The sequence below is a fragment of the Fundulus heteroclitus genome, chromosome 9 (assembly GCF_011125445.2).
Source record: "Fundulus heteroclitus isolate FHET01 chromosome 9, MU-UCD_Fhet_4.1, whole genome shotgun sequence".
Classification (NCBI taxonomy): domain Eukaryota; kingdom Metazoa; phylum Chordata; class Actinopteri; order Cyprinodontiformes; family Fundulidae; genus Fundulus; species Fundulus heteroclitus.
In genome coordinates, this window is record NC_046369.1 from 27,010,276 (window position 1) to 27,037,754 (window position 27,479).

Consider the following 27,479-nt stretch of genomic DNA (forward strand, 5'->3'; position numbering starts at 1 on the left):
GTTGTTAGAAGAAGAAAAAAAAGTACCACATTATCTAAAGTTTAGTCCAGAGGGGCTGTTTTTCTGGAGTTGGGCCATTTGTCCCTAATGCTTCAGCTGCTAAAGCACCTTTTAGATGACTTAGAGCACAGCCTGTGAGTCAGACCACCTTGTCCAACATCAGTGCCTGATCTCACTCATGTGCTTCTGGAAGAATGGTCAGAAATCACCATGAATACATCATGCGAAAAGTAAGCATGTCTCCTCTAGATGTGTCTTACAGTCTGGGGGGGGGGGGGGGGGAAGAAAGGTTAACAGGTTCAGTTTGAGGCTGTGAAATTGAGATAAAAGTACCAATTTGCAATTTCATTGAGCTCTTTGACACATAGTGGTGGAAAGTTTTGTGGTGCTGGGAGGCATTGGAGACATAATTTGATTAATGTTTTACATTAATAAATCAGCACAGTTGCAGGTAGATTTTAACATTTAATGAGGCCCCATTATTTGTCCAATAACCAGTTTACCACAAAATCCCAATCAGCTGGGGTAGATATAGATAAAAGTTAGCCAACGTAACATGTCAGCATGTTTAATGTTTCAATGGATTTTGATAACTTGAGGTGTTATTTAAGAATTTCAATATGATTTAATTTAAACCATGCCATGTCACCATCTGAATAAAATCTCATCGTGTGGCTGTGTTAAGCTGCTCTTATCTGAAGGTGTTAAACTCTCCATCTGACTAGGAAAGGCGGCAACAAGGAAGACAACCCTTTGAGAAGTCCCCTTTGTTGATGACGGACTTTATTTGGCTTTGCTCCCCAGTTAATTTTGTGGGAGGTGATAAGGAGAGACAAAAAAATCAATATAAGCCAAAGCAACAGAGGGAAAAATGAAATGAGATTTGTGAGAAGCAGCCCGAGCTGTTATCTTTTTCCCCTGTGTTGACACACAGCCATTCCCTTTGAAATAAAGTAGCACACTCTGGTCAGCTTTGGTTCATTCATTTATTCACAGATTGTAAAACAAGCCTAAAATAACACTTTAATAAACAATTTGGTCCCTCAAGCTCAAACAGATACAACTTAACAGAAGCAAGTTTTCTATGGCAGCTTGTCATGTTTCTTCCCCTAAAGAAATTCAGTTTACAAACAAGCAAATAATACAGGTTTACTTTTTTAAGAGATAAATTTCACAAAATCTAATGGGTTACATCATTTGATTCTAAAAAGTGGTTCCCATAAAATGCTAAAACGTCTCTGCCTTCAACAATGATTATAAATGATGGACTTGATTGCTTTGTACCGTAAGTCTGAGAAACAATAGAGATTCTGTTGTTAAATGGTAACGCTCATGCAGTCCTACATGTGGCTATGGCACCAATGCGTTTGACAGGCTACTGATTGTATACAAACAACATTTACTTCACTTTTACAGTATCAGTCTAAATCTAATGAAGAACATTGATTTAGTCTAGCTCTTGCAATATTGTGCTTGAATACACAGCAAACTGTAATGTTTTTTTTTTACATCTGCACTGTTTCACCTAATCAATACAGCCATTTTCTTTGTTGTTTCTAAACTGTATTTTCCCATTGACTCAGACCAGAGATGTTTTAGGCTTTTGAAGTGCAGGAAAAACAGCGGTCTTCCTCTCTCATAGGAAACCTTTTACACTACTGGTGTACGTGTTATCGTATTACCTTCTTGCTCATGATATAACATATTTGGGAGATGATGGTTCAATATGCCTGTGACGTGCATGAAAGGAGAGAGCAACAATCATAAGGCCCTCCGCTCTCTTATTTCCATGCACCTCCTTTCATCTCATTCAGGCGAGGAAGTCTACTCTTGCCTACTTTGGCACACGACCCTTTTCATGCAGAAGGGGGAGAGCTAATCTGGGCAGACAGGACAGAGCTATTATCATCCACCCAAACAAATAGAGAAAGGAGCCTCCTGCATTTACTGCAAGGCAACACCCTCAAAGACTGAGGCATGGAGGACTTCCCCCCCTCCTCTCATGATAGATATTCATCCCCGTCTTCTGCCATGCTCCTCCCTGCCCCACATCGGAGAGACGGGGATCTCTACAGCCCATCTGAGGAAAATGTAATGGGCATCACCAGTTTATGATCAAGCTGACAAAGATGCTCGGGATTAATAACATACTGTATTGCTTTCTCTCTTTTCTCATGGTGCACAGCAATGGTGTGTGGGTGGTAGATCTCAAAGCAAAATCCACATGAATGAGCCATTGTTGGCGGTTTTGGTGTTGGGGTCAGCATGGGCACCTCGAACGAGGCAAACTTCAGTGCACGGTGTATCCTCACCGATTTCTCTCTGCACAAGCATTAAAATGTTCAAACGTTTTGGTAACAGTAGCTTGCGTGTTGGGTTGGGCCGCACAGGTGAGCCTTTTCTCCCAACCCGCCTTAATGAGACACTTCCCTGTGGCCAGTTCACCTCCTTAGGCCACATCGGATAGATACTGACCTATACAGGCAAAGACTGATTCACAAGAGCTGCAGTTTTGGAGATGCTTTGACCTCATCGCCAAGACATGCCTATGCATCACTGGCCAAACTCCTTCTAAAACACCAACTTCTAGGACAAAATCTCCACTTACTGTTTAATGGTTCACCTTCAGGTGTTATGATGAACAGATAATAATAAACTGCCCTTAAAAAGCTGTTCTGGCAAAAACACACATTAACCAGCCGCTCTCTCAGCTTTCTTGGGCCATTAAGAAAAAAACCTAAACAAGGTCTGCAGGGTCAACATAACATCTCAGAGATTTCAAAAGGGGCTAACACATCTCTGGTGTGCGGTTTGAAAAGACTATACTCAGCTGAGCCTAGTGATTTGTTCTGTCTCGCCACACTTCAAAGCAACTTTGTCCTGCGTGTTAATGGCTAGAAACGACATGGGTCAAACTGCACAGAGGTGGTTTCAGTGTGTTTTCTGGCTAACATCCACCAACCAGCTGGCCACAGATACCAGCTTGAATTGCTTATAGCCGCTCACTCTTTAAGAAGTCAGCTAACATGGAACTGTGCCTACCTAACTTGGTGAGTCGGGGGAGTACAAGCGGTCGGCTGACGAAAACTCCCCTCACCACCTTGATCCTTTCACAAAATACAAACAGAGGATGAAAAGGTGTCTAAATCCCAGGCCTGGAAGTTTAAGCAAGAGTTGTTCGCATTACCTGCCAGTGGTCATAAGGTTATGATCGGTGGGTGTGTGCTCAAAGGTAAATGACATTTTGAAAGCATGGCGTTGATTTGAAAAGGTCAGTCACCATAAATACCCGTCAAGTTCAGTAGCTTTTATGTACGTGTCTAAAAGATGGCTGTAAATCTGTAAACAAAACGGTCTACTTTTCCTGCCACAACAGAGACACGTCATATCAACGATGCTTGAAGTGCTAAAAGCTTATTGAGGTCTTACATACACGCCTTGACAGCTTCTGAATTGTCCTTTGAGTTATCCAGGTGTCCTAAAATGTATGCGCACCCGTTAAATAAAACAAAAAGTAAACAAGCAATCAGCAACAAAGTTGAGGAATGGGCTCAGCAAAGGGAAATAAAAACCGCTTCCCTTCAAAAAGAATACATTCTACATTCGCCTTACCTTGGAGAAGGTTGTAAGCTTTACGATTCTTCTTGATTTTTTTTTCCTGAACAACCTGTTTGAACTTCTTTCATGCTTTTTCCTAGAAGGTTTAAAGTGACCTAGAATTAACCAGCATGGAGATTAATTTGCCTGATTGGGTTTTGACAGGTTAATTAAAATTTTAATCAATCATTTAGTTTAATTAACTATGACTGGCGAGGAACTGTTGTACCCAGTTTGAGAGCTTTCCACTTGTCTAATAGCACCTGGTTTCACAGTGGATCAGTGAGCAGAGGCTGTGCCTGCCCTCACCTTCAGGTATTCTTACTGGAAAGACATCATAGCTGACACAAACTGAATCCAGACAGAAATGGCTAAATACAACGCAGACACCCGTAAAGTGTGACGTTTTGACATGTTACTCTGCTAATCTATTGAGTCCCGTAATTAATCATCTTCATTTAAAAACCCCAAAAATCTTAACATTAAACAGTTTCAAAATGCTAGCAATGGGCATATTTCTTTTAGACCTCATGGTTTGTAGGTTTCAGCCGTGGACTGGTTCAAAGCATAATTTGCGGGATTTATTCCTGGCTCTGAAATTTCACCAGTCCAGCCATGCACCAGCCAAGGACTCATTGACGGCAAACTGAAATCAATGAACATTTTGTATTAGGAAAAGTGAGGCTGACAAAGCGAATGACTGGAGCCCTGCTACACTGGGCTGTGGTCCGGGGAGGCGTGTGTGGCCGTCACTGTTGCACCCTCTGCAGCTGTGTCCTTGGTCCGGCGAAGGGCCGTGTACAGTCTGTCATCCAGGTTAGCTGTCAGTTTGTCCATGAGCTCTGCTGTGATAGTTTGAGGACCATAACCCAACGAGTCAGGCGGGTGAGAGGGTGAGCACTCCTCCGGGGGTTCAGAAGGGTGCCCGCATTGTTTGCTTTCCTCCTGAGTGTCAAGTTGCTCAGTCAGCCCTCTGTCTTTTTCAGATAAGAAGGGTTGAAGAGGTGGAAGAGAGGAAGTTGTGTGATCCTCTGAGTCTGTGACAGTGAGTTTCTTGTCCTTTCCTTCTGACTCAGTTGGCTCAACCTTCGGGGTGTCAGGAGTGCTGCCAGTACCATCGCTGGTCTCCTCGTCAGGTGCACTGACTATGCGGGGCAATGTAGTGTGGTAGCTTGTGTCCAAGGGGTAGTTCACGCTTTCCCCCCTCCGCAGAGGGATCCGGTGTCTCTCAAAGGAGGACTGAAAGTGTCTGACTCCAGGGTCGCTCCACTGCTTGTGCCGCTGCCACTGTTTACGAAGGTGAATTCGGGAACGATGTTTTCTTGGCGACTCCTGCAGGTCAAACTGGGGGTCATGGCGGAGGAACTCGTGGAAGAGCGCGTCTGTTTTCTCATCTATGCTGTAGTCGCGCCGGTGAAGGGTCATCGGCTGAGTTGGAGGTTGCACAGCCTCTCGAGGGGTGAGCATTTGACCATATGGCAGCCAGCTTAAAGCACTAGCACCTATTTCGATGGAAACTCCTCCGCTGGCACCCAGCGACACCTCCTCCTCAGGCTCCTCCTCAAACAAATCAGACTCAAAACTATCGCCTATAGTGCCCTTCCGCCCTGCATTGGTGAAATGATGTCTTTTTTCGTGGGCTGTTTGGTCTTTAGGGCTGCCAGTGATGCTGCTGCTGCTAAACAATCTCAGGTCCTCTGGACCTCGAGATGGAGCCTCTATTGACGCATAGCCACTGTCCATCTGCAACAGTTTACGAGTACCTGGTTCTACATCACTACCCCCACGCTCTGATTCTGTGCTACCATGTTTTCTCTTTCTTGCCTCTAGTATTCCCAACTTCTCGTCCGTATATGCAAAGAAGTCCTTGTCTTCCTCTCCACCGTCTACCTCGTCCCCCAAGTCCTGGGACGGGTAACTAGGAGGTCCTCCTCTATCAGCATCAGTGTGTCCACCCAGCGAACAAACACTGTCAGCATCACTGCAAACTGAGCTCCTGTCGTTGTTGCTGCTCTGTTCAGAAGCAGCATACTTCTCAAGTGATGCACGCAGCGTCCAGATGTCTCTGTACAATGACTGTGGATCCGGGGGTTGAAAGGAGTCCGAGGAATAGCCACCTTCCCTCCTCCCCAAAGAGAGGGTCTCTTCTTGGGGATCAGGGGACAAGCCAATCACCTCTGGCCCGCCATGGCTGCAGCTGGGCTCCACCACCACCTCTACCTCTACCCTGCAGTGTGGACACAGGGATTGGGAGACAAAATAAAATGTAATAATAAAAAAAATGGGAGAAACAAGAACACAGGTGCAACACAAGTGTCAGTGTCAGAGCATTGACCTATGAAACACGGTTTTCTGAGACATTGCTATGTTCACAGTGCACAGAATGATTTTATGGCTTGCAATGGCTGCAGCTGAATGTCCTCTGAGAGGTAGATCTCTCAAGCTACGGGAACTACGATAATACGCTGCTGTCGGTCTTAAAAAAGGTTGTACCATGGAGCATAATATGTCTTGAGTGACTGAGCAGGAGCCTCATAAAACGATTTTGCTCATGGCAGCTTCCAATAAATTCATTACACAATATACAATATCAGCAAGCAAACACAGGAAGCACCATTGTTGATGCGTTTATTTAATGTTCAACTCTTGGAAATCAAAAATTGTGTACTGAGCATTGTTTTTATTTTATGAAACTCAAATTGTATAACTGAGATATAAAGATAGAAAACAATCTAATGTTTGAGGACCTTGTGAAATTACCCAGCCATGTCAGCAATGGAATGGGTTTTTATGCCAGAAATAAACTCTGTGTCCCAATTCTCCACACCACTCAGGGGGGAGGGAAGAGCACTCCGGGAATCCCCAACATCCTGTTTGAAACATGAAATTGGGTTTAAAAGACCTCTTGTTTACTGGAACTTTGACACTCAACTGACTGGATTATGTTGAAATACTATTTTCACAGTAAGTCGGTGTGGTGTTGTGATCTGATTACATCTCAGTAAAACTGTTCCTCTAAAAAAGACAAGGAACAGTCAACATATTTTGTTTTTAATCCATATACATAAACAAATTCAGGCTTAAGTTCCAAACTTTTCCAGACAGATTTTTTTTTCTTAATACTTTTCTACCCAATTTTAAAATGTATGCCTTAAATGTGAACTTATTACAGCTATTTCTATAGCGTATCATTTAGAGTATTTTGAATAACAAATGTGCAACCTTTTAAATTCTAGACTGTAATAATAAAGGATAAACAAATGGATATATGATGATGGATCCACAATAGATGGATGGATGGATGGATGGATGGATGGATGGATGGATGGATGGATGGATGGATGGATGGATGGATGGATGGATGGATGGATGGATGGATGGATGGATGGATGGATGGATGGATGGATGATTGAACACATAAATAGATAAATACAGCTTTAGGCAATGAAAAATGAAATAAAGTCTGGAAATACAAATGTGTTTTAAATATTTTTCCTGACCTGAAAAACCCTTGAATCAAACTGCACCTATTTCCAGAATGTGTGAGCATATATGTCTGAAACTGGGCCTTCTGAGAACTTACCAGGCAGTTTAGTGGGGGAGTATTGAGACGCAGAGTTTAAGTTCGCTGTAAATCATCACCATAGCTTCTCTAGTTGCAATAAAACATGGTTGCAAGGCAGCAAAGCAGTGGACAGGATGAATGGCAAGGGAATTAAAGATACCTGCCGAGGGAGGGGGGTGGTGTGGATGGGGGTGACAGGAGGCGGGTGGTGGGCTGGCTCTGATAGTAGGGGACGTCCTGGGTGCGAGCGATGTACTGGATGAGGTCTATGTGGTGATGGTCATTGTCGTCCTGGTCCATGCTCTCACTGGCGGCTCGCTGGCGCTGGAACTGCCTCCGCTTCGGAGAGCCTGGCACGCACCAAATACGGAGAAAGAGCAGTGAGTTTTACAAGTTTCGAGACAGCAGGAGCGAAGTAGCGGGTTAATTCGGCCGAAAGCTCTGTCCGACTGTTTGGGATTTTGTGATCTCTTTGGAGCAAGACAAAAAAAAAAAAAAAGAGCGCTGGGAAGAACCGGGAGGAGTGGGTGTATGGTGGATGAGGTGAGCGGCGGGGAGGATTAAGTCAAGGGCTGAAAATGATTTGGAACGGCCAAAGTTTACGTCACTGAGCCATCTGTCTCGTATGCTTCAGTGTGTACATCCAGCTCAGTCAAAAGGCATTTCACAGTTGGTCGCTGGAGCTCCCTGCTAAACTGCTATCTGTTCGCCATGAGAGAATGTTGGCAAAGCTGCAGTACAGGCAAATAACAAGACCAATCTACAGAAAAAAAAATAAATAAATAAATTAACATTGACTGATGCAACAGAACAGACATAATGTATTAGAATTACCTCTTGTGTCGAGGCTGGATGCTCGTTGGCTGCTGTCCAGCTTCCACTTTTTTATTTTGAAGTAGGGACTGGCCCCCTCCAGACTGGCATGGCGCCGCAGTTTAGTTAAGAACTGCAAGACAGGCCTCGGACTTCCTGCCATGCCGCCGGCGGGGCCCATGCCACTGTTTCCCATCGCCGGCGCTGCCTCTCCGACGCTGACACTGCTGCCTCTGTCCCGTGGCCTCGCTCGAATCATCTCAATCTAAGCAAAGACACAGAAATGCGGTCATGCGCACAAAAAGCTGCCGATAGCAGCAGCGTGAGTGGAAACCTCTTTCACTGCAAAAACGGATCTAAAAATAAGAAAAATGTTCTTAAAATTAGTGTTTTTGTCCTAGATTTGAGCAGGTAAATAAGATTATCTGCCAATGGAATGAGTATTTTCACCCGTAAAATAAGATAATTAGATATACCTCACTTGAAATAAGATGATGGAGATGAATTGTTCTTATTTCAAGTGTAAAAATCTTATTCCATTGGCAGATCATCTTATTTACCTGCTCAAATCAAGGACAGATATACTTATTTCAAGACAATATTACTTATTTTTAGTTCCGTTTTTGCAGTGTTGACAGCCCTTCTCTGACGGGGCGTTTTCACGTTTACTCCTCAGCGATCGTTCTTTTCGTATTGTGTGATGTAAAGGGAAGCTGGAAATTCATCAGTCGACCGGTGATCCATGTTTGCATCATGTGGACCTTCATTATACTAATTTGCCTGTTGTTTCTTTCTAACGTCTTCAGACAGCATTTATCTCCTTACTCTGTGTGTGTTTTTTGGTGACAGTATTTTTATTGCCTACACTTAATGTTAGGTTGAAGCTACTTACAGAGCTGGAGCTTGACTCCTTGGCGCCAAGAGTCGCAGAATTGTCACAGAAGCTGGTGTCAACCACAGAATTGAGGGCATCCCCAGGGAGGGCGCAGCTGGGATTCACACTTAAGCTGATCAGCGGCGTTTGAGGCAGGGGGCAAAGCATCGGCTAAGAGGAAAGCACAAAAATATAGCTACTTGTTTTGTTCTGCGTTGGTTAAATCATGTGTGATTTTATTATTTATTTTTCTTTCTTGGAGTGAAACTCTAACCTACGAAGCAGATTTGACGTCTCTAACCTGGAATATGGAAAGTGCTGATTTAGCAACAGGCCGCGTCGTTGCAGTGATGGTGTTTTCTGCCGAGTCACACTCGTGAATCGTGACTATTTTGAGCGCCGGCGGGGGGATGTTGAGGTTCGTGAGCCGTGCGTTCTTCAGGTGGTGGAAGTCGCCTTCGGTCAGAGTGTACCTGAGGCGCACGGGGAAATAAGTGCTTGCAGCAGACGATGTACAGTGCCTTACATATACCTTCAAATGTTCTACATTTTGTTACGTTGCAACCACAATCCACGGTAACCTGACACAAAGTAGTAAGCAATAGTGAAGTCCAAGAAAAATGATATGTGGTTTTCAAGCTAAGACGAACAAAATGTAGTCCCCTTTACTCTGTCAACCCAAAATAAAGGCCCAGTTTCACTCCTTAGATGTAGTGCAACCGAATAAACCAATGCAGTGCAAACATAGGCCTTCAGGAGTCAGCTATTAGTTAACAGAGATCACCTAAGTGTAATTTAATTTCAGTTTTAACGCAGCACCTCTATTAAGGCTTCCGAGATCTGGACATTAGTGAACAGACAGCCATTTTGAAAGCCTGACAGAGCCCTGTTCAAGACGAAACCAATATGGCACAACTGCAAACCTAACAAGTAAACCGACAGACTTGACAAGGAGAGGAATAATCAGACAAGCAGCCAGGAGGCTCATGTTACCTCTGAAGAGCTGAGGAGATCCACAGCTAAGGTGAGAGAATGTGTCGACAGGGGAGCTATTATTAGTGGAGCACTCTGCAATTCTGGCTTTATTGAGTGGCAAGAAAAAAAGCCATTGCTGAAGGAAACGCATAAGAAGTCCCATTTGCAGTTTGCCACAAGCCCTGTAGAGGACACACATTTGTAAAATAAGGCGCTCTTTTGGGCTATAAGCTATATGTGGCCGAAAACTAATATTGCACAGCGCCTTGAACACACTATCCCCATGATGACACCACGGCAGTGGCAGTGAGGGGCTTCAGAGCAGCAAAATGATAGAAACTGGTCACATTTGATGTGAAGACAGACAGAGGTAAATGAGGGGTGCACCTGGTAAAAAGAAACCTGTCAGAAGCTGCATGACACTTAGTGGTTTCCAGCAGGAAAAAGACCCTGAACTTGGATGAAAGCCAATTGATGTGTTTAGGTGGCCCAGTCAAAGTCCAGATCTTAATAGTTTGGTAAATGGCTTGTACTTCTATAGCGTTTTAACTAGTCCAATGACCCAAAAGCGCTTTACACTACAATCAGTCATTCACCCATTCACGCACACATTCACACCCTGACGGTGGTGAGCTATGTTAGTAGCCACAGCTGCCCTGGGGCAGACTGACAGAGGCGATGCAATGCAATCAAATGCGATCAACAAGTCTATTTTGTCTAGAAGAAGAGGCTGTTTTAGTCTATTTTGCTCATGTTACCATGAAGAATGGGCAAAAATGTTTTCCTTTTTTTTCTAGGTGTGTGAAGTGGCACAAGGGGGTTAAATAAAAAAATACTTTTTAAGGTTTTTATTTGTAAAAACCTTATTAGAAAAAAATACAAAGAAATGCACTGAGGACTGTGGTTGCAATGTAACATACATACTTGTGCAAGTTAAAGGAAGTGCCGTACATTTGTTATAAAGTCAGCATTGTTGCATCTTATTGCTGCGTAAAAAACAAACTAAGATCTGTGGCTTCAAAGCCCTCACGGCCGAACACAACTCAAAGTTAGGCTCTGTAGAATAAAATGCATCTCAGGCTGAGGGGCTTTCAGGGAAAAGTAGGACAAAAAAAAAAAAAAAAAAACCCGAAAGAGCAGGAGCTCTTTGTGTCCACAGCATAGATAATGGATCTTAAATTCATTCCCAGCACTACACTAGCGTAAAAGTTGGGCAGAGTGAATTGTTTACATTCTTTGATCTCAGTAAAAAAGCAGCTATTTCATGCAAGAATCAGGTTGTGAACCGAAAGCAAAGTGGGAAAAAAAAGTGCAGCGGAGTGTACGTGGTGGCTGTCTGACCTGCGGCCCTTCTCCTGGGTTTTCTTGCCATGATCAAAGAGAGCAGCTTCATTGAAGGAGACACGGCGGCCTGTGGGGCCGGTGGACAGGAAGCGCTCTGTCTCTTGGTTGTGAGAGCTGGCCATGGACAGGCAGTCTGATTCATCCACCCTGATAGTGATTTCTAGCCAAATGTAAAGAGACAGAAGGAAGTCAGCAAGAGCCAGAGTTTCAGGTTGATAGATGACTGAGGGGAAAACAGTTTTAATAAAAGATGAAAGGAAGACAGATAAGCATTAAAATAGGACCGGTAGTTAGCTGGTCAGTTGTTTCATCAACAATCATACTCTGATTAAAGTTGAAGATAATTACATTTTTCAGTACTTATGAAACAACCATGTGTCCTTTTTACTGTTTTACTGATCCAATGAAATAGACAAACATTGCAGCCCTTATGGGGATGAATTGAATCATCTTGGAAGTTGAATTTAGTCTTTAACATTGAAGTCGAATCAACCGTATCAATTTAAAGTGGGGCATTTGTTACCCGCCTGATTCTGTGTCTCACTTTTAGGGTATTTGATAACAATATTGGCCATATTTATTGCCCCTCCAGTAAGGATGTGCAAAAATTCCTGCAATAAAATTATCTTGAATAGCTGTAATCAGTGGGCAAAATCTTTATTGGCAGTTCAGCAATTGGACTCATCTTGCGTGTTCCCACTGGTTTTTGATGATTTATTGCTTATAGTTCGGAAGGCCTCTTTGCCATCACCCTAATCTTTGGCTCTCTCCACAGATTCTCTGTCAGATTTAAATCCGGACCAAAATTTGTTTTATCTTACATCCTGTCAGAAGTAGCAGGTTGAACAAACAAAAAGATTACTTTAACCCTAAACCTTCTGGAGTATGAATTATTTTGGGCGTGACTGTGTATATAAGACTTAATTAACTGTCTAGAGAGACAGCATTACTGAAGACACGTATTTGAAGTTAAGTTACATTAAGCTTGGTGATATAATGCGACATTATACAGTAATGGCTGTAGATCTTCCAGTGCTGACTGTGACAGTTCCTGGATTACTTACCATTGGTGGGATGAGACTCCCCCATGAAAGGGGCAGTTTTCTCGGGGTCATCGTTGGCCCTGGGAGGAAACAGAAATGCAAATTATCGTTGGGAGATGATTACCTGCAAAGTTTCCGACAATGAAGACACCCAGACTGCAAAACAAATCAAAGGACATGGTTTAAGGACTGACTACAGCACCTTTAGTCAGCGAGTACCTGAGGTGGTGCGGTGAATAAACGATTGCACCGGTGATTGTACAAGACTTTGCCACAATTACATTTTTCCACTTTTCGTACCATGGCGGCCACAGATCATGGGGTATTTTATTGGGGTTTCCTGTGGTAGATCAATATAGTATTGAACAAACTAAAAAGTGTGGCGTGCATTTCTATTCCGCCCCCCGTGAGTGAGCGCTGTATGGCTCTCTTTCTCCACAAAATAGCTCCAGCTCCATAGATGAGATTGGATAAAGAACACCTATTTTTCAGGTCTTGAGAAAACTATTCCAATCTGGTCAGATTTTCATTTGGGGAAGTGTTTTTGTTTTTTTACTTAGAGGTGTCAAGTAACTAAGTAAAAGTACTTTGTTACCTTACTTAAGTAGAAATTTTGGTTATTTATATTTTAGTGTAGTAATTATTTTTTAGGCTACTTTTTACTTCTACTCTTAACATTTTCAAGCAATTATCTGTATTTTCTACTCCTTACATTTTGAAAATAGTCCTAGTACTTCTTTTTTATTTAAGCCTGTTCCGTACTGGCCTGTCAATAAAGAACAAAACCAAGAAAATATTCAGATAAATAGCGCTACCTGAAAAGAGTGATTGTGGTTGGAGGCAGTACTGCACCAAGTTGTTTGCCAAATGCCCCAACACACACACACACTTAAGAAAAAGAATAAAACATAGAAGAACATTGTATTGTAGAATAATTGTTATAAGAAGGCAATGCACTCATTTTCACGTCCAGTTTTGTTTTCTTACATCTTTTGCCCTCATCAATTCCTGTAGCTACGCTTGAATGTGCATTTACATTCCAATAATAAGTAAAAGGTTATTGATAATATGTCTCTGAAGTTTTACTATTTGCACCAACAGTTATTGGCAACCAGACATCAGATTTTCTGCTCCATGAAACCCATGTTGATGCTCTGTATTGCACCTATATGGACCTTTAAAATATTAGTATGGTTCGTTTCCAACGGACATACATGTGTGAAACAGCCAATCCCATTTTTTTCAATATTAACATCATACCATACAGTTAGAGTAATGACCGTGAGGGAGGTAACCTTTGCACTGTATGCCAATCTGTGTGGATGTACAGTAGGTTTGGAGGGTCACCTTCAGATCTAGGAGAACCTAAATGGATCTTTAACCCACTTTCTAGATTGCAGGTAAAACACACACTAAAAGACATAATAGAGCTTCTTCGCCCACTCACCAGTTGCTCAACGTTTTTTTTTTTCCTCAACGGTTTTATTACACAATCGGGATATTTTCTTAAAACCCTCTCTGTTTTACCATCTTTATTAGCTGCTGATCCTCTATAGTGCCTCTTAAATCCCATGCAGAGGATTTGCTTGATGAGACGAGGGGAGTAAAAAAAAAAAAAAAAAAAAAAAAAAAGAAACTGAAATCTCTCCCCAGGCCCTTTCCTCCATCTTATTTCATTGTGCAGAGCTGAAAGCTGCATGCATGTGCTTGTGTGGGTGTGGAGTGACTGGAGGGACATCTCCATCCACCCAGATCTGTGCTTTTCCTTGTCTTTCATTTCCTCTGTGGCTCCTGCCTTGCCATACAAGTGTGATCTGGTGACTGCACTTGTGTGTGTGTGTGTGTGTGTGTGTGTGTGTGTGTGTGTGTGTGTGTGTGTGTGTGTGTGTGTGTGTGTGTGTGTGTGTGTGTGTGTGTGTGTGGAGCCTCAGCACAGCGCTGGGTTGAGACGCAACATTAATCACCGCCGATGGCTGCTATGAAATCTCATTACCCTCATCATTTGTACCAGTCGGTCCGGTTCTCCTTTTCACGCCTCAGCTTGTGTGCGCCCTGTTTATCTGCACCTAGAGCTCTCGTGTGCTCAAGTGTACATGGTGCTACATGTGTTGCTGTTAGACAGGAGGGGTGAGGAAGGTGAGGGGGGAGGGGGGTCAGCCGTTCTTTTGCTTTGAATAAACACAGACGTTCACAGATAAAGAGCCTTGAATACCGTAAGTGCTTCCAACAAGGTGTTTTCATAACAGCGCCGCAGGAGGCCCTGACATTCAAGCAGCTGCCGTGTAGAATGAGCGAGCACGCTGCGCTGTCATGCTTTAACATGCTTACACGTCTCTGTAGGCTGGCGCTCGTTTCCTCCCAGCAAAAAAAAACAACAACAATCCGGCTCCGTGAAAGCCTAATTATAGAGGTGTTTTTGTGTATTTGCACTACATTGGCTCTCAAATTTACACACCCCAGATATATATAAATAAATAAAAAAACAATACGTCTTTTTCCACATTTAACGTGCCTTTCCTTCTGTTTTGTATAATTCAGCTGCAGAAAACCTATGCTATTAGAGGAGAGAGTAAAACAATAAAAGCTCCAGTGAACTGGCGGCAAAAGTATCCGCGCTGTTAGACGGAAAGTTTGCCGAAGCATCTGCTGATTCGGTTTCAGCGCTCAGTGTTAGGTGGGAATCTGTCAGCATCCTTCATCCTGACTTGGCAATATTTGCCATCTCTAACTTGCGAATGTTCTCCAGATCGGTTAGACTGTGTGGACATCTCTTGTTTATTGCCTTCTTCGGGTAAGCTAAAAGACCCTCTGTCTGATATGTTTCTGGCCTTTGGCTTGCTTTTATTTGTTTCTATTGTTAATTTGGATGCATGCTTTGACTCATTGTGATGCTAAGAAAAGACGTCCCTCTTCTTATTTAAACATTGTAGTGTCCATTAAACAGACACTACAGGTTTGGGGCCAAAAAAGTCTTTTTTAGAACTGATCATCCTTTCATTTACCTGGACAGAACCCTTAGTCCCAGCTGAAGGGAAAAAAAGATCCCAGGTCATAACGGTACCATCATTACTCCACTCTGAGTATGGTACTCTTTAGGTGATGCACAGTGTTGTTCGGGAATAGTGGGACAAAAACATAAGCTTGGTTTCATCAGACCTTTACACATTCTTCAAAAGAACATCATGAATATTTTAGCCAGGCCTGAGTATTAACTTTGAGGAAAAACGCTTCTGTCCTCAATCCTACTTCATAATCTAGAATATAAAATACAGGGGGGTGGTTGTCTCATGCAGAACACAGCCTGTGCTTGCCGGTTTCCTGACCAGTTTCTCGGTCTTGTCTTTGCCTCTTCCTGACTGATGCCGTCGTACATTTGGACCCTTTTTGTCGTTTGCCACCTTTTTAAAAAACTATGGCTTTAACTGAAGGATGCAAATCAGTAAATGTCACAGAAATCCGACGACACCTGAGCTTCATGTATGGTAAATTTGATTCACCTGTATTTGTTGACAAATGTCTACCCAAGAAAACCAAATGTTGAGGTTGAAAACCAAGGGTCCAAAGATGTATTAGCTTTTTCCTCTCCAGTGAGATTTGTTTAACGCGGTCTCACTTTCAACTTTAAGCAAAACATTCGTGTGCACACTTTCGAGATCCACTGTACGTTTCCCTTTCCCACTTAAGTGCTGTCCACCTCCTCTCACCCCCCATTTCCAATCACAATGAGCTCCAAAGCACCAGATTCTCCCTGAACAGTTGTGACATCTGGGTTTAGCAACTGTAGAGTCTGTCAACAACCTTCCATGCACCTGGATCTGCAGTCTAACCTGTTATTTCCCTCTGAAACTGTGTAGGAGTGGTGCTGAACTGAGTTTATGGGAGTTTTTGTGCACTGTACTGCACCATAAGGGACTGGACGGGGGTTTATTGGTAGATAACCGAGACTTCTGACAATAACATAAAATATCGTAATGAAAATCAATACAAAGACCCTCTTCTAGAGCTTCGACGTTGGCAGCAGACTTTAATCAGCCTCGCTGAAACACGGTCAACAAAAAGTGAGCACCGAGGGGCTTTATGAGGTTATCATTTATTACTGGGGTCTTGTTATTAGATTATACAGCTGCTGCTTTTATTATGTCCTCTGATTTGATCAGTTATGACTGTGAGTCTCATGTCATTTCAAGGTTTATATAACTCCAGACAAGTGGCCTCAAGCAAACTGTTGAGCAATAAAAAAAAATATAAAACCGAATGAATAAATAATAGATCTACAGTGGGTCCACCACATAAGTTTTTTTCACCGCACCTTGCACAGAACTGCCCTCCTCGACAGCAGCGACGGCAAACGACCAGGAAGACAGAGACGCTGACCAGTGTTCCTACCAGAAAGATCGAGAGGATCACCAGGAGGAGCACGTAGCCATCTTGCTGCTCCTCCGCTTCAAATGGGATCTCCTTAAGGGTAAAAAAGACAAAATCACATCACCTTTGATTATATGTTTTGTGTCTGTAAAAGAGGATAACACTGTGTTACTCTTAAAAAGTAAAAAAAAAAAAAAAAAACCTTCAAAGGTAAAACTCTTTGTTTTCAGTAAGATCACAGATGAACAAGTCCAACAGCTTGTGGAGTCTTGCTGTTGCCAGTTAAAATGGTGTTAATTTGTGTTTTTTTTTTTTTTGTTAATTTGTGTTCTTTGTGGCTATCTGTTGCTTTAGGACTGCTGGGCCGTGTTCCATGCGCTGCTTTTTAAGGTCTGTAGACAGATTGTATTCAGCATTTGGACAGATAAACTGTTAGGACCTTGGGGAGCTCAGCTCGCAATTTTTGTAAGAATTACAATGGAGCAGAATGATAAATTTAGTTGGAGCAGTTGTACAGTTTCAAGACATCACACAAACACGTTAAATTATTTATTTTGTTTATAACAGATAAGCAGCAGTTATTCTGAGGGCTGCTGAAATAATATACATCGCTTAGTTATAATAAAAATGTTACCTATCACAATTTGGATTCTTTTGTGCATTTTGGAATTTTTTTTATTGTCAGTATTATTTTGCAGAGAAAAAGAAAATCCACAGCTCGACATTGAGCAGTGCCCCGTTCATTACCAAGAGAGATAACATCACACTGGTAGTGCCTGCTTGTGCATTTTTGTACTTATTGGAAGGTGTCTTGCAGATCATTGGAGGCATTAATGTTTATATTCCAACCTATTTATTACATTTTCTTTTGAAAGCCCCCCAGACCCACAAGGTTTTCAGGGAAAGGTCGTCTCCTAATGCTAACAATCAAATCTAAAACTCACAGTGAGGCATCATTCAGTAAATACTGCCTTCACATTTAGAATGCCGTTCCTGAAGACCTGGGGGCAGCGTAGAGTGCTTTTGTTTATCAAAGCAAAATGAATGCCTTCTTTTTGCATACATTCCAGTTATTCTGCTTTATTTTGTGGTAGTTATTTATCAGATTTCAGCTCATTTTATTTTTGTTCAGTTCTGTTGCATTTTTAATTTGCACTTATCGCTTTTTCCTTGACGTAAAAGTAATAACTTTTTTTTTTGCTGTTTTTTTGGATTTCCAGAACCTTGTTTTTTTCTATTGATTATCATCTGTGATTTATTCTTCGTTTTCATTAATGCATTTCCTTAGTTCTACTTTTTAGATGATATTCTGGTTTGCTGGTGGTTATTATTTCATTTACTTAGTTTCGGATATTGGTTGGATTGTTGAGTTTTATTGGCCCACATTTTCCTTTTAACTCCTTTGTGTTAGATTTTGTTATATGAAAAATGAAGTCTGACTTGTCAATTAGTTATTTTTATGTAGGCATCTTTATTTATAGAGGTTTTCAAGTGACATTGTACCATTTTGCTGCTTTTTCTTAATAGAAAACAATGTGAATATAAAAAGCCAATCTTAATTAACTGATTATTTAGGCTCTGCTCTGAATGCAAGCAATAGGTGGGGGAAGGGCAGCGTTATACCTGAGCATATGTACTTCTGCATGCAAATTTCTACCACCGCCAGTGCTACATTACCAGTGACACTAACTCCAGTCACAGCAGTTTTGTTTTTTAATAAATAAATGTTGCTAAAGTGATATTCTGTTTATTGTCCCCAGCTGTGTCAGGAGAAGAGTCTAATCGTGTTTTTTTGGGGGGGCTAGTTTTAAACAATGCCATTTGTGGCAAACACACATGCGTCATTCAAAGCTCCAGTTTCTACAGCCTTGTCTCTGCTACTTAACAACAGGGTTTAACCTTTAGGAACAAAATATTTAATCAGTAAATGCAAATTTTAAAACCCTGGCACACCCTGATACCTGCAACTAACCCATCCCTAAGCACAACAGATCCCTGTCGATCTGAGTTTTGGGTAACATCAGTGTTCTTCAGTGACACCCCACAGATAGTAGTTGAATCTATGAACTGTTGCCTGGGTTATAGGGACAGCAAAGAAGTGCTGTCGTGTAGGGTAGCTATCAGGAGTCTGTATCTTGTTGTGCTGCAGTGAGAAGCAATCAGAGTTATTTCAGTGATCTGAGAGTCAAAAGGTGTCTTATAGGGGAGTCAAGCTAACGTCTGCTGTAAAACACCAGGTTTCACCAGGTGTAAAAGCTTTATTATTTACTTGAGCAACATATATGGGAAGTATTTTTACACCTCACTGTTTTTGGATGAGACAGTTGTTTGAAATTTATCTGGATGCAGTTGGGTTGTTTCAGGCTGTTTCTTCTGTTTATCTTAAAACAGCAAGAGCCAATAGTAAAATAAATGGTGATAATGAAACTGAAGATAATGTGCCTTTTTTGAGAACATAGGAAAACACCTGTACAGTCAGATCAAACAGATGGAGAAGAGCCACTTAGAGGAGCCGAACAACTCCTGAGAGACTCATCATGTCAGCTGTAATTGTAATATAATGATTCTGTCTGATCCTGCCTGAAAAGACCCTGTTTTTAGTCTCCAAGACGCCATGCTGTGCTGCTGCTCCCTGTGCTGCTCAAGTAATCAAGGTCTGAGCAGCTACACCTGCGACAGCTCCAATTAAGTGGGGTTGCTGAACCTGGGATGAGCACTATATATTCCAGGTTCCATCCAGCATTCCTTGATTACCTTCCCTATCTCCCGATTCTCCTGCCTGTCTCTGCCATGGCCTGGAGTCTCCTGCCTCTCGAGAATGACCCAAGCCTGGACCTCGGACCTGTCTCCCGGTTCTGCCCATTTTGAAACTTCTGCTGAGACTGTGCCTCCTGTTACCGATTCTCTCGCCCCTTGCCTGGCCCTTCTGGAAACCTCACCCTAGGACTGACTCATTGTACATGACCTCAGAACTGACTACGTTTCCCCCATCAGCCTTTAGCCTGCAAACTAACGCTGTGATTTGGATCAGTCTGTCAGTGATCCGAATCACCCATCAGTCATCAGAGTCAGTGACACCTGAGAAGGCTAGTGGCTTTTATTCAGTGCACTATCACTTCCACTCTGTTGTTCTCGGCCACAAACCCTGTTGTTATCCCTACAATGGTTCCAAGTGTGTGATCCAATCACTTCCTGTTCCAGCAACACCGGTTTACTATTATTATTAAACCTTTTAAAAAGTTAATTTTCTGTGTCGGCTAAATTACCAGGCCTCCAGATTATGTTGGTGCATTACACTATAGTATACATTCAGGAGCGAGTGTGCACACAGTTAGCTTAGCAACTGAAACATTGCTGTGTAAAAGTAAATGGTTATAGATGGCAATTACAAAAGATGGAAAAAGATCAAATTCAGCATCCCCACAAATTACTGGAAAAGGTCGGAGCTTGATTTGTTTAACACTGGGAATATTAGCGCTAAACAGGGACTCCTTCTCAGGGGAGCTGTTCGCTTTTCTGAAATGACTTCCATTGTTGCTCAAAAACTGCTTGACCATCCTTCTACAACCCTGTCATTCAATGTTTTAAGCAATTACTTTTTCATTTTTATCACATTCAGCTATTTAGAAGTGGAAAATGCTAATAATGACAAAAAGGTTTATTTTTTATTAAAATCAGTCTAAGGGTAGACTAGGTAGCTAAGGCTAACAGAGATCATGAAAAACACTATGCTTCTAAGTTCAATGGTAAACATTCCAAAATTATTTGTTTAAACACAAACTATTGTATTCACAACAGCTCTACTGTACAATCTGTTTGCATTGTGTTGCTCCAGATTTTACATGCTCACTTATACCCTGTCAGAACTGTGGCCAAGATTCAGCAGTGCTTGGGGCGAGGAACTCCCTAGACAGGTCGCCAGTCCATCACTGGGCAACACAGACAGACACACACACACACACACACACACACACACACACACTTACAGTATTCTTATGGGTAATTTAGAGACTAATCATGCTAATATCACTATTTTTGGATTGTGGGAGGAAGCCGAAGTACCCAGAGAGAACCCAAATATACAATCCCAGGACTGTAGCTTTGCAAGGCAAGAGTGACTGCAACCAAAACAAACCAGCTTGTACTATATCTTGAAATCAATTAGAATTTTGATTTATTTGGAGCCTTTTCACTTTACCTCTGGCTTTTGGTTATCTGCTCTGTCTTTGTACAACATTTTGTAGTTTCTTCTTAGTTCATAACAGGGAAAGTCCCATGGAAGACATCTGTCTTCTGTAAGCACTACATTGGAATATGATTTATCTGGTAAGTGGTAGAACTTTGTATTTTGTGCATCCAAAAGTGTACAAAATACAAAGGGGCTTAGTCACATACTATAACTTTATGAATTTCTATGCCAGAAGCTCACTCTTGTGCATACAAAGATTTGCTAATAAGGTAAATTATTGGGCCATGTTGGCTTATTAGACTTTATTGCTGCCTTTTGCATTTTGTTTTTGCACTATTCATTAGTAAACAAAGTGCTTTTCTGTATATTTAACATAACAAGACAATATGACCAGAAGTATGATATTGCGTCAGCGTGCAATGAATAAACAAGAAGAAACAATGGAGCCCACAGAGTCAACAATGCCCAGTGGAAAGAAAGAAAGAAACTGGTAAAGTGACCCCAACCCTGTAGATAGGGTTGGTCTTCGACCATGCTGAGCTGTCACATTACTGTGAGGCGTTGCAGGACGCTCTTGTTTTCTGATCTTGTTTTCTGATAGTTATTCGGTACTGCTGGCAGATGGCACAACAATATCTATGTCTGCTGATCGCGCCTGGTGCAATGGTCTTTTCAGGCTCTAAAAGGACTAAGTAAACACTATCAGAATGAACGCCTGGTGTATATTGCTTTATTTTAAAATGATTTTTATGTTTTCTGAACTTGTCTTCTTAAACATTAGACACCAAATTCAATATTTTTTTTAAGATCTTAGCCAGCATTATCTTGTAGATTAGTGTTTTGCTGCAACGTAAAGTGACAAAACTGATTCTTGCGACAGATTTTTATTTTCAGATTGTACAAAATAATTTACTTTGCAACATGAGCTGCATCAATAATAGAGCAGATTTATTGCTGATACACCTTCACAGCAGCCATGCAGTTTTAAAGATTGATTTTGAGCCCACCGGTTGGTTGGCTTGCATAAACTGAATCTATATATACACAACTGTGCGAATGATCAATAAACTCCAGGAACTATCAACCTGTCTAAGGTGCACGTTAGCAATGGGGAAATTCTCACAGGATGGAGTACAGCTGAGGGATTTACCCACACACGCAGCACAGGTGTACGCTACAATTTAATTCCCTTACCAAGTGTTTTTCACACACATTTATCAGGACATTTTACAAAAGAGGAGGACAAAAGTTCCTTTTTAATCACAAAGTGACTAAGGTCTTTAGCTATTTTTGTCAGTAGGTTTTACTATTTCTGAGTACACTCTCTTGATAAGAGTGAAAATATATGGAAATTACACATTTTTAAATCTCTTTATTCCAACTAATATTAGAGGTCTGCATAAACACAGTGAATGCTTTAATGAAGATGTCCAAATGGGCCCATAAATTAACAGAGACATCATAAAAACCTTCTACATTTTTAAAATATCTGTGTCCATATTAGTTCAATAAGTCAAAGGAAAACCCTGAAGTGTGGTCTTTAAATTACCATCAAAATCTAGAGTAAGGAGATTCAGAGCATAGATATCCAAATACCTATGCTAAATATCTAATATTTAATATATATATATATATATATATATGTATATATATATATATATGTGTGTGTGTGTGTGTGTGTGTGTGTGCTCTATTGTTGTTGTGTTTCTTGTGGTTTTGCTACTAATACTTTTTTGTCGACAGGGTTTTACCTGACAGCTAATGAAAACCAAAAATTGTTTCTCAGATATGAAATTATTACATGAGAGCCATTTTAGAAGTAATGTTTTTCACATAATTGTATAACCTCAGTATATGCGCTCTTTGTATTTTGTCACTGCAATAATGCAGTGTGGCATGGAAGCCAGAGTGCATTGGGGCTTTCAGCTCTTTTGCATTGTTGAGTCGGATACCTCTCGTTTTCTCTTGACAATACTCCACAGACTTTCAGTGAGATTTAAGTCAGTCAGTGATAATATGGTCATTAAAGAAGGTGTTGGTACATTTGTCAATGTGGGCAGGCGTCAAGTTCTGGTAGAACATTAAATCAGCATCTCCTTAAGACCGGTCAGTAAAATGAAGCATGAAGTTCATTAAACTTTCCTTCTCAATAGCTGAGCTAACTTTGGACTTGAGAAAACACAGCCGACCAACACCAGCATATGACATGGTTTCCTAAATTATCACTTACTGTGGAAACTTCACATTGGACCTCAAGCAAATCTGATTCTGTGGCTCCTCACGCTACTTCTCCTAGACTGTGAAACCTTGGAAACGGCCCCACAGTTTGAAATATACAATGTTCTTTCATCTGAAAACTTGACTTAGAACAACTGAGCAGCAGTCCAGTCGTTTCTCTCTTTAGCCAAGGTAAGACAACTCTGACATTGAAGCTAGTTCAGGGAATACAACAATTGTGGCCTAGATTTGTTTATGTGCGGTGGCCCTTGAAGCTCTGACTCCAGCTCAAATTTGCGGTTTGTAAATCTCAACCAAACTCTTGAATCAGCTTTGCTTTGCAATCTACTCTATTGCCCTATTTTCTACTGTACTTTTTCCTTCCATTCAACTTTCCATTAATATACTTGAATTTCGTACTCTGTGAATTCCCTCCTTCAGTTTTCTCCATATGTATGTAATCACTCGGTAGTTACATAACATTTTTGTATGGAAGATCCCTGTCTTTACTGGTTTTATGTTATATTCTAAAATTATTTCAGGTTTTCATTATCTATGTCATAATTTCCCTGAAACTAAGAGACATTGTAGCCTAAAATGCATCCTTTTCTGTGCAATAAATCTATGTATAAGTTTCAATTGATTTAGAGAAACGGATTCTGCCTTTTCAGGGATATTTTCATTATTAAGATGAACCTGTATAAACATGGCAGGCTTTTGGATATCAGACTGATGATCGCTTGAGCTCTACAAGATACACCACAGCAAGTGTTAATGTCTACTACCTTCTTGCATCACGCCATATTTTCTCTGCAAAGGGAAATTAAAGCGGAGATTAGATCAGAGATTTAATTATGTCAGGCCCAGGTCAGGATGTTCTCTATTAGCCTGTCAATCGACCAGAAGAGAATATGGGGAGAAAGTACGGCTCTGGTGGTGATCTGCAAATAACGCGCACACACATATACATGCACATTTACAGAAGGTTAGAGAACAGGCCGGCGGTGAAAAGTAGACTCACTGTGGAGTTTTCTGGTAGGATGTTCCAGACGGTAGACTCATTGCTCATGGTCCAAGCCAATTAGAGAGTCCCCCCTGAGAGACAACACAAGCACACAAGTACACAAAGGAAGTGCCTGTCACTGGAGCTGTTTTTCAAATCACAAAGTCAGTCCCCCAAATGTGCCGTTTTATCTGAGGAAATAAATCCAGGCATGTCAGCCAAAAGCAGTCTGACAGAAAGGAGTTTAGTGGCTCCTTAGAATGTAACTGTTGCCATAACTTTGTCAATTTTAAGGGCAGGTATAAGTGAAAGCAAAAAAAAAAAACTAAATGCATCTTGAAAAATAGAGAAACACAGCAAAAAGAGGCAGAAGCACCTAAACATTTGTTATTTATTTATTTATTTTGCAGATGCAAAAGCATCGAATTGGGTCTGTAAGCTGAAGCTATTTGGCCGTAAGTTTTGGAGCTGCCTGAGAACTGGATCTATTCCCCGCAGAGCATAGAAAAACATAAGCTCTTTAAACACAACTGCCTCGTATTTTTTTTCCTTTCTTCCAGATCACACCCATTAATACAACTACTGCTGCATCAAACACCCACACACAGATGAAGCTACTCACCCAGCGAGGAAAAAGCAACATGCCAGCAGCATTCAGCTCCTCGTGCTTGCCAGCCAATCACTGCAGCGCTCAACTTCAGTAACACAATCTTTAATCTGTTACCTAGTTCCCCCCGCTGCCAGCCAGCTGATGTCCATACGCAGCTATACCAAGTGAGCAGGAAAACTGTTTCTGGAAAACACATCAGACCGGGACCGAAACGCTTTCCTTTGCAGTATACTGCTGCACCACATCCTGCTTTCTGCCAGCCCAGTGATCTTACCCTGATGGAGGGCAGTGCGCAGCAGCAGCAGCAGCTCTGGATTTGTGTGTGTGCGTGTGTGTGTGTGTGTCAGGACTCTCCTCCTCAGCTCCGTTGCTGCATCCTCAGTCCACCGAGCCAGAGAATCAGTGCTTCCCCCTCAGGGGTGGCCCACTGGCCCCGGAGCAAGAGGACAAAAGTGCTGCATGGCTGGCAACAGGCAGATAACAGAATGATTATTATTATGCCACTATTGACATGATGTACCTGGATTCCACAAGATTATTTTGAGCATTTGTTTTCTTTGTCCTGATGCCTTTGATTAGGTATGAGTCCAGAGATCGGAATAAGCCATTTTTCTGACACCGTTTGTGATCGGCTGGTGAAACACTGAAAAATCGGATTTTTACTAGTATGCAATAAATGCAGCGAAAGTAAGGACCTACGATTTTCAGTTCATCACTGCAGCTTTCAACAGCAAGTATTTAGGTGTTCTTATTACAGCTTAATAACAAACAGACAAACATTAGGGTCATATCTTTGATGCAAAATGTTGAATAATCTTCTAAAAAAATAGCTCTATCTAATTTTCTTGGATGTTTTATTGTCCTGAGGAAACCAAAAATTAGAAAATGAATCAACTGGTCAATGAATAATTTATCTGGGGCCAGGAAATCCAATCGGTGCATCACAACATTTAAGAGAACTGTGTTTGCTGGGGTGAAAGAAAGCGCTGAGCCAAAAAGCAAAGCTCGTGATTTATCTGTCCATTCACATTCCGACGCTCCCCAGTAGTCACAAGGTAAACGGATTGAATGTATATAGCACTTTTCTAGTCATGCTGACCACTCAAAGCACTTTATACGACATCCACATGCACCCAATCACACTCTTTGACGCACACACATTAATACACCGATAAGCAGATCGGTAGGCCCTGTCACATGTGCCCTGCCAGGGTACATGCGACAGGGAGAAGCTGCAATTTACCCCACAACCTTCCTATTACAAGATGACTAGTCTACCCACTGAGCTGCGGTACAGAACGTGGCCGAAAGAACGGGATCCCAAATGAAAGTGGCAGGCATGAGCTTCCCCTGGAGGGTGGCCCGGCTCAGCCTTCTATAGGCTGAGGAGCTCTATCATCCGGCTTCAAGGACTATATATACTGTCTGGCCTGGGAGCAGCTTGGGATCCCCCAGAAATGAGCTGGAGGATGTCACTGGGAAAATGTCTGGGGTTCCCTCCTGGACCTGTTGCCCCCGCAGCACATTGTCAAACAAGTGGGATAGTAATGGGTGGATGTTGTGGTTGAGTTTTAAGAACAACACAATGTAATACGGGGAAGATCTTTATAAATAATAATAAAAAAGTTACCTTCATCAACTGATCTGAAATAAATTTTCTCTTAGATCATATGGAAAATAATGGGTATTCGTTATTGATAGTAGAATCTGATGGCAGGCATTGAGATTATACGGAGATTGGCTATTTTATGATATAGGGGAGCTGTATCATGAACTGTGAGGGTTTGCTGTGTTTTAAACTCTGAAAATAGCTCTGTTGATTAGTTGCCAAAGCAGATGGAGAGACACGGGGGTCCCAGCAATACCGTATCCCATCAAGCTTAAAATCTCAATTTCTACCAGCTGTATTTGCCGGTCTCACACTGCGCATCTTTCACAGCGGGTTTAGATTTGTGTTCCAATTACCACAATATCTCCAGTAAAGTAGATAATTAGCAGCGAGATATGGGGGGAAAAAATAACACTTATAAATGCTTGATTTCGGCTTGAGCAAAAGCGACAGCGTGCCTCTTGCCGATTGATCATTTTTTGCAAGACGCAGAGGAATCTCATTTGTTTTTGCTTTGGAAATTATTGGATCATTTTATACAGATGGGCGCAGCGAGGTTCTGATGTAGCTTATATCTCACAAGCGCATCTGATTTTGTATCTGTCCGGTGGAAAGGCTTGAGCAAAGACAGCAGCTCGGCTCACGATCTGAAGGGGCTACACACACAGAGAGAGACACACACACACAGACACACACACACACAAAGCGGCTACGGCAGCACTCACCTACTCGACCAGCCTGGTCCATACGGGAGGCGGAGGGGCGAAGGCAGCAACACAAAACACTCCTGTGAGCACTTTAATGTGGTCTTTTTAAAGCTATAAGTATTTATGAATGAAACCCCACCGTTTAGGACACGCCCACCGCCCCGTCAGAGGCGCACCACGTGACGTAGACAGTGAGGTAAAGCTGAGGGATGAAGGGTCTCTCAAATTATCCCGAAGCGCATCACAGCTGGAGCACAGCCAGGGGAAAGCCTGAGAGGCTATAAGTAAACCAGTGTATCTTATATACGTCATTCACGGAGGAGGGTGTGTAGCGTATGGTCTTTCAGTTTACAAATGCAAGCAAACGCTTCGCATTATTTGGAACAATATTATAAAAAATATATTTGTTTTCTCTCAGTTTTATAAAATACATTATGCGCTAATATCGGACAACTCGACCATGTTTCTCAAATGCATAAATACAATTGTGAGTCCGTGTTGTCTGTTGGCAACAAAGGGATTTTGGCGCCACCTGCTGGTTTTGAGGCGCTATAGGAAGTGCAGTGAA

At 41.9% G+C, this 27,479-nt stretch overlaps 1 protein-coding gene across 3 annotated transcripts; it reads right to left on the reverse strand.

Moving 5' to 3' along the window:
• Positions 1-967: 967 nt before the first annotated feature.
• cbarpb (CACN subunit beta associated regulatory protein b) lies at positions 968-27,155 on the reverse strand. Of its 3 annotated transcripts, XM_036141366.1 has the most exons (11): positions 26,930-27,155; positions 24,608-25,058; positions 24,004-24,077; positions 16,521-16,669; positions 12,233-12,291; positions 11,166-11,328; positions 9,151-9,322; positions 8,868-9,020; positions 7,997-8,240; positions 7,323-7,512; positions 968-5,824 (listed from the first exon to the last, which is right to left on the reverse strand). In XM_036141366.1, the coding sequence occupies exons 3-11, from the start codon at positions 24,049-24,051 to the stop codon at positions 4,309-4,311; spliced, it is 2,694 nt and encodes an 897-aa protein (XP_035997259.1). In that variant the 5' UTR covers positions 24,052-24,077; positions 24,608-25,058; positions 26,930-27,155; the 3' UTR covers positions 968-4,308. The 3 variants fall into 3 exon arrangements, with proteins under 3 accessions (XP_035997259.1, XP_035997258.1, XP_035997260.1); XM_036141365.1 differs by lacking the exon at positions 24,608-25,058; XM_036141367.1 differs by lacking the exons at positions 24,004-24,077; positions 24,608-25,058; positions 26,930-27,155 and having other exon boundaries at positions 16,598-16,666.
• Between the last annotated feature and the right edge of the window lie 324 nt (positions 27,156-27,479).

Coding starts and splice junctions, on each gene's coding strand:
- cbarpb (XM_036141365.1), bottom strand. CDS start 24,051: ATGAGCAATGAGTCTACCGTCTGGAACATCCTACCAGAAAACTCCACA. Junction 11,329..12,232: donor GGAGTCTCATCCCACCAATG/GTAAGTAATCCA, acceptor ACATTTGGCTAG/AAATCACTATCAGGGTGGAT. Junction 9,021..9,150: donor CAGCACTTTCCATATTCCAG/GTTAGAGACGTC, acceptor CTTTCCTCTTAG/CCGATGCTTTGCCCCCTGCC.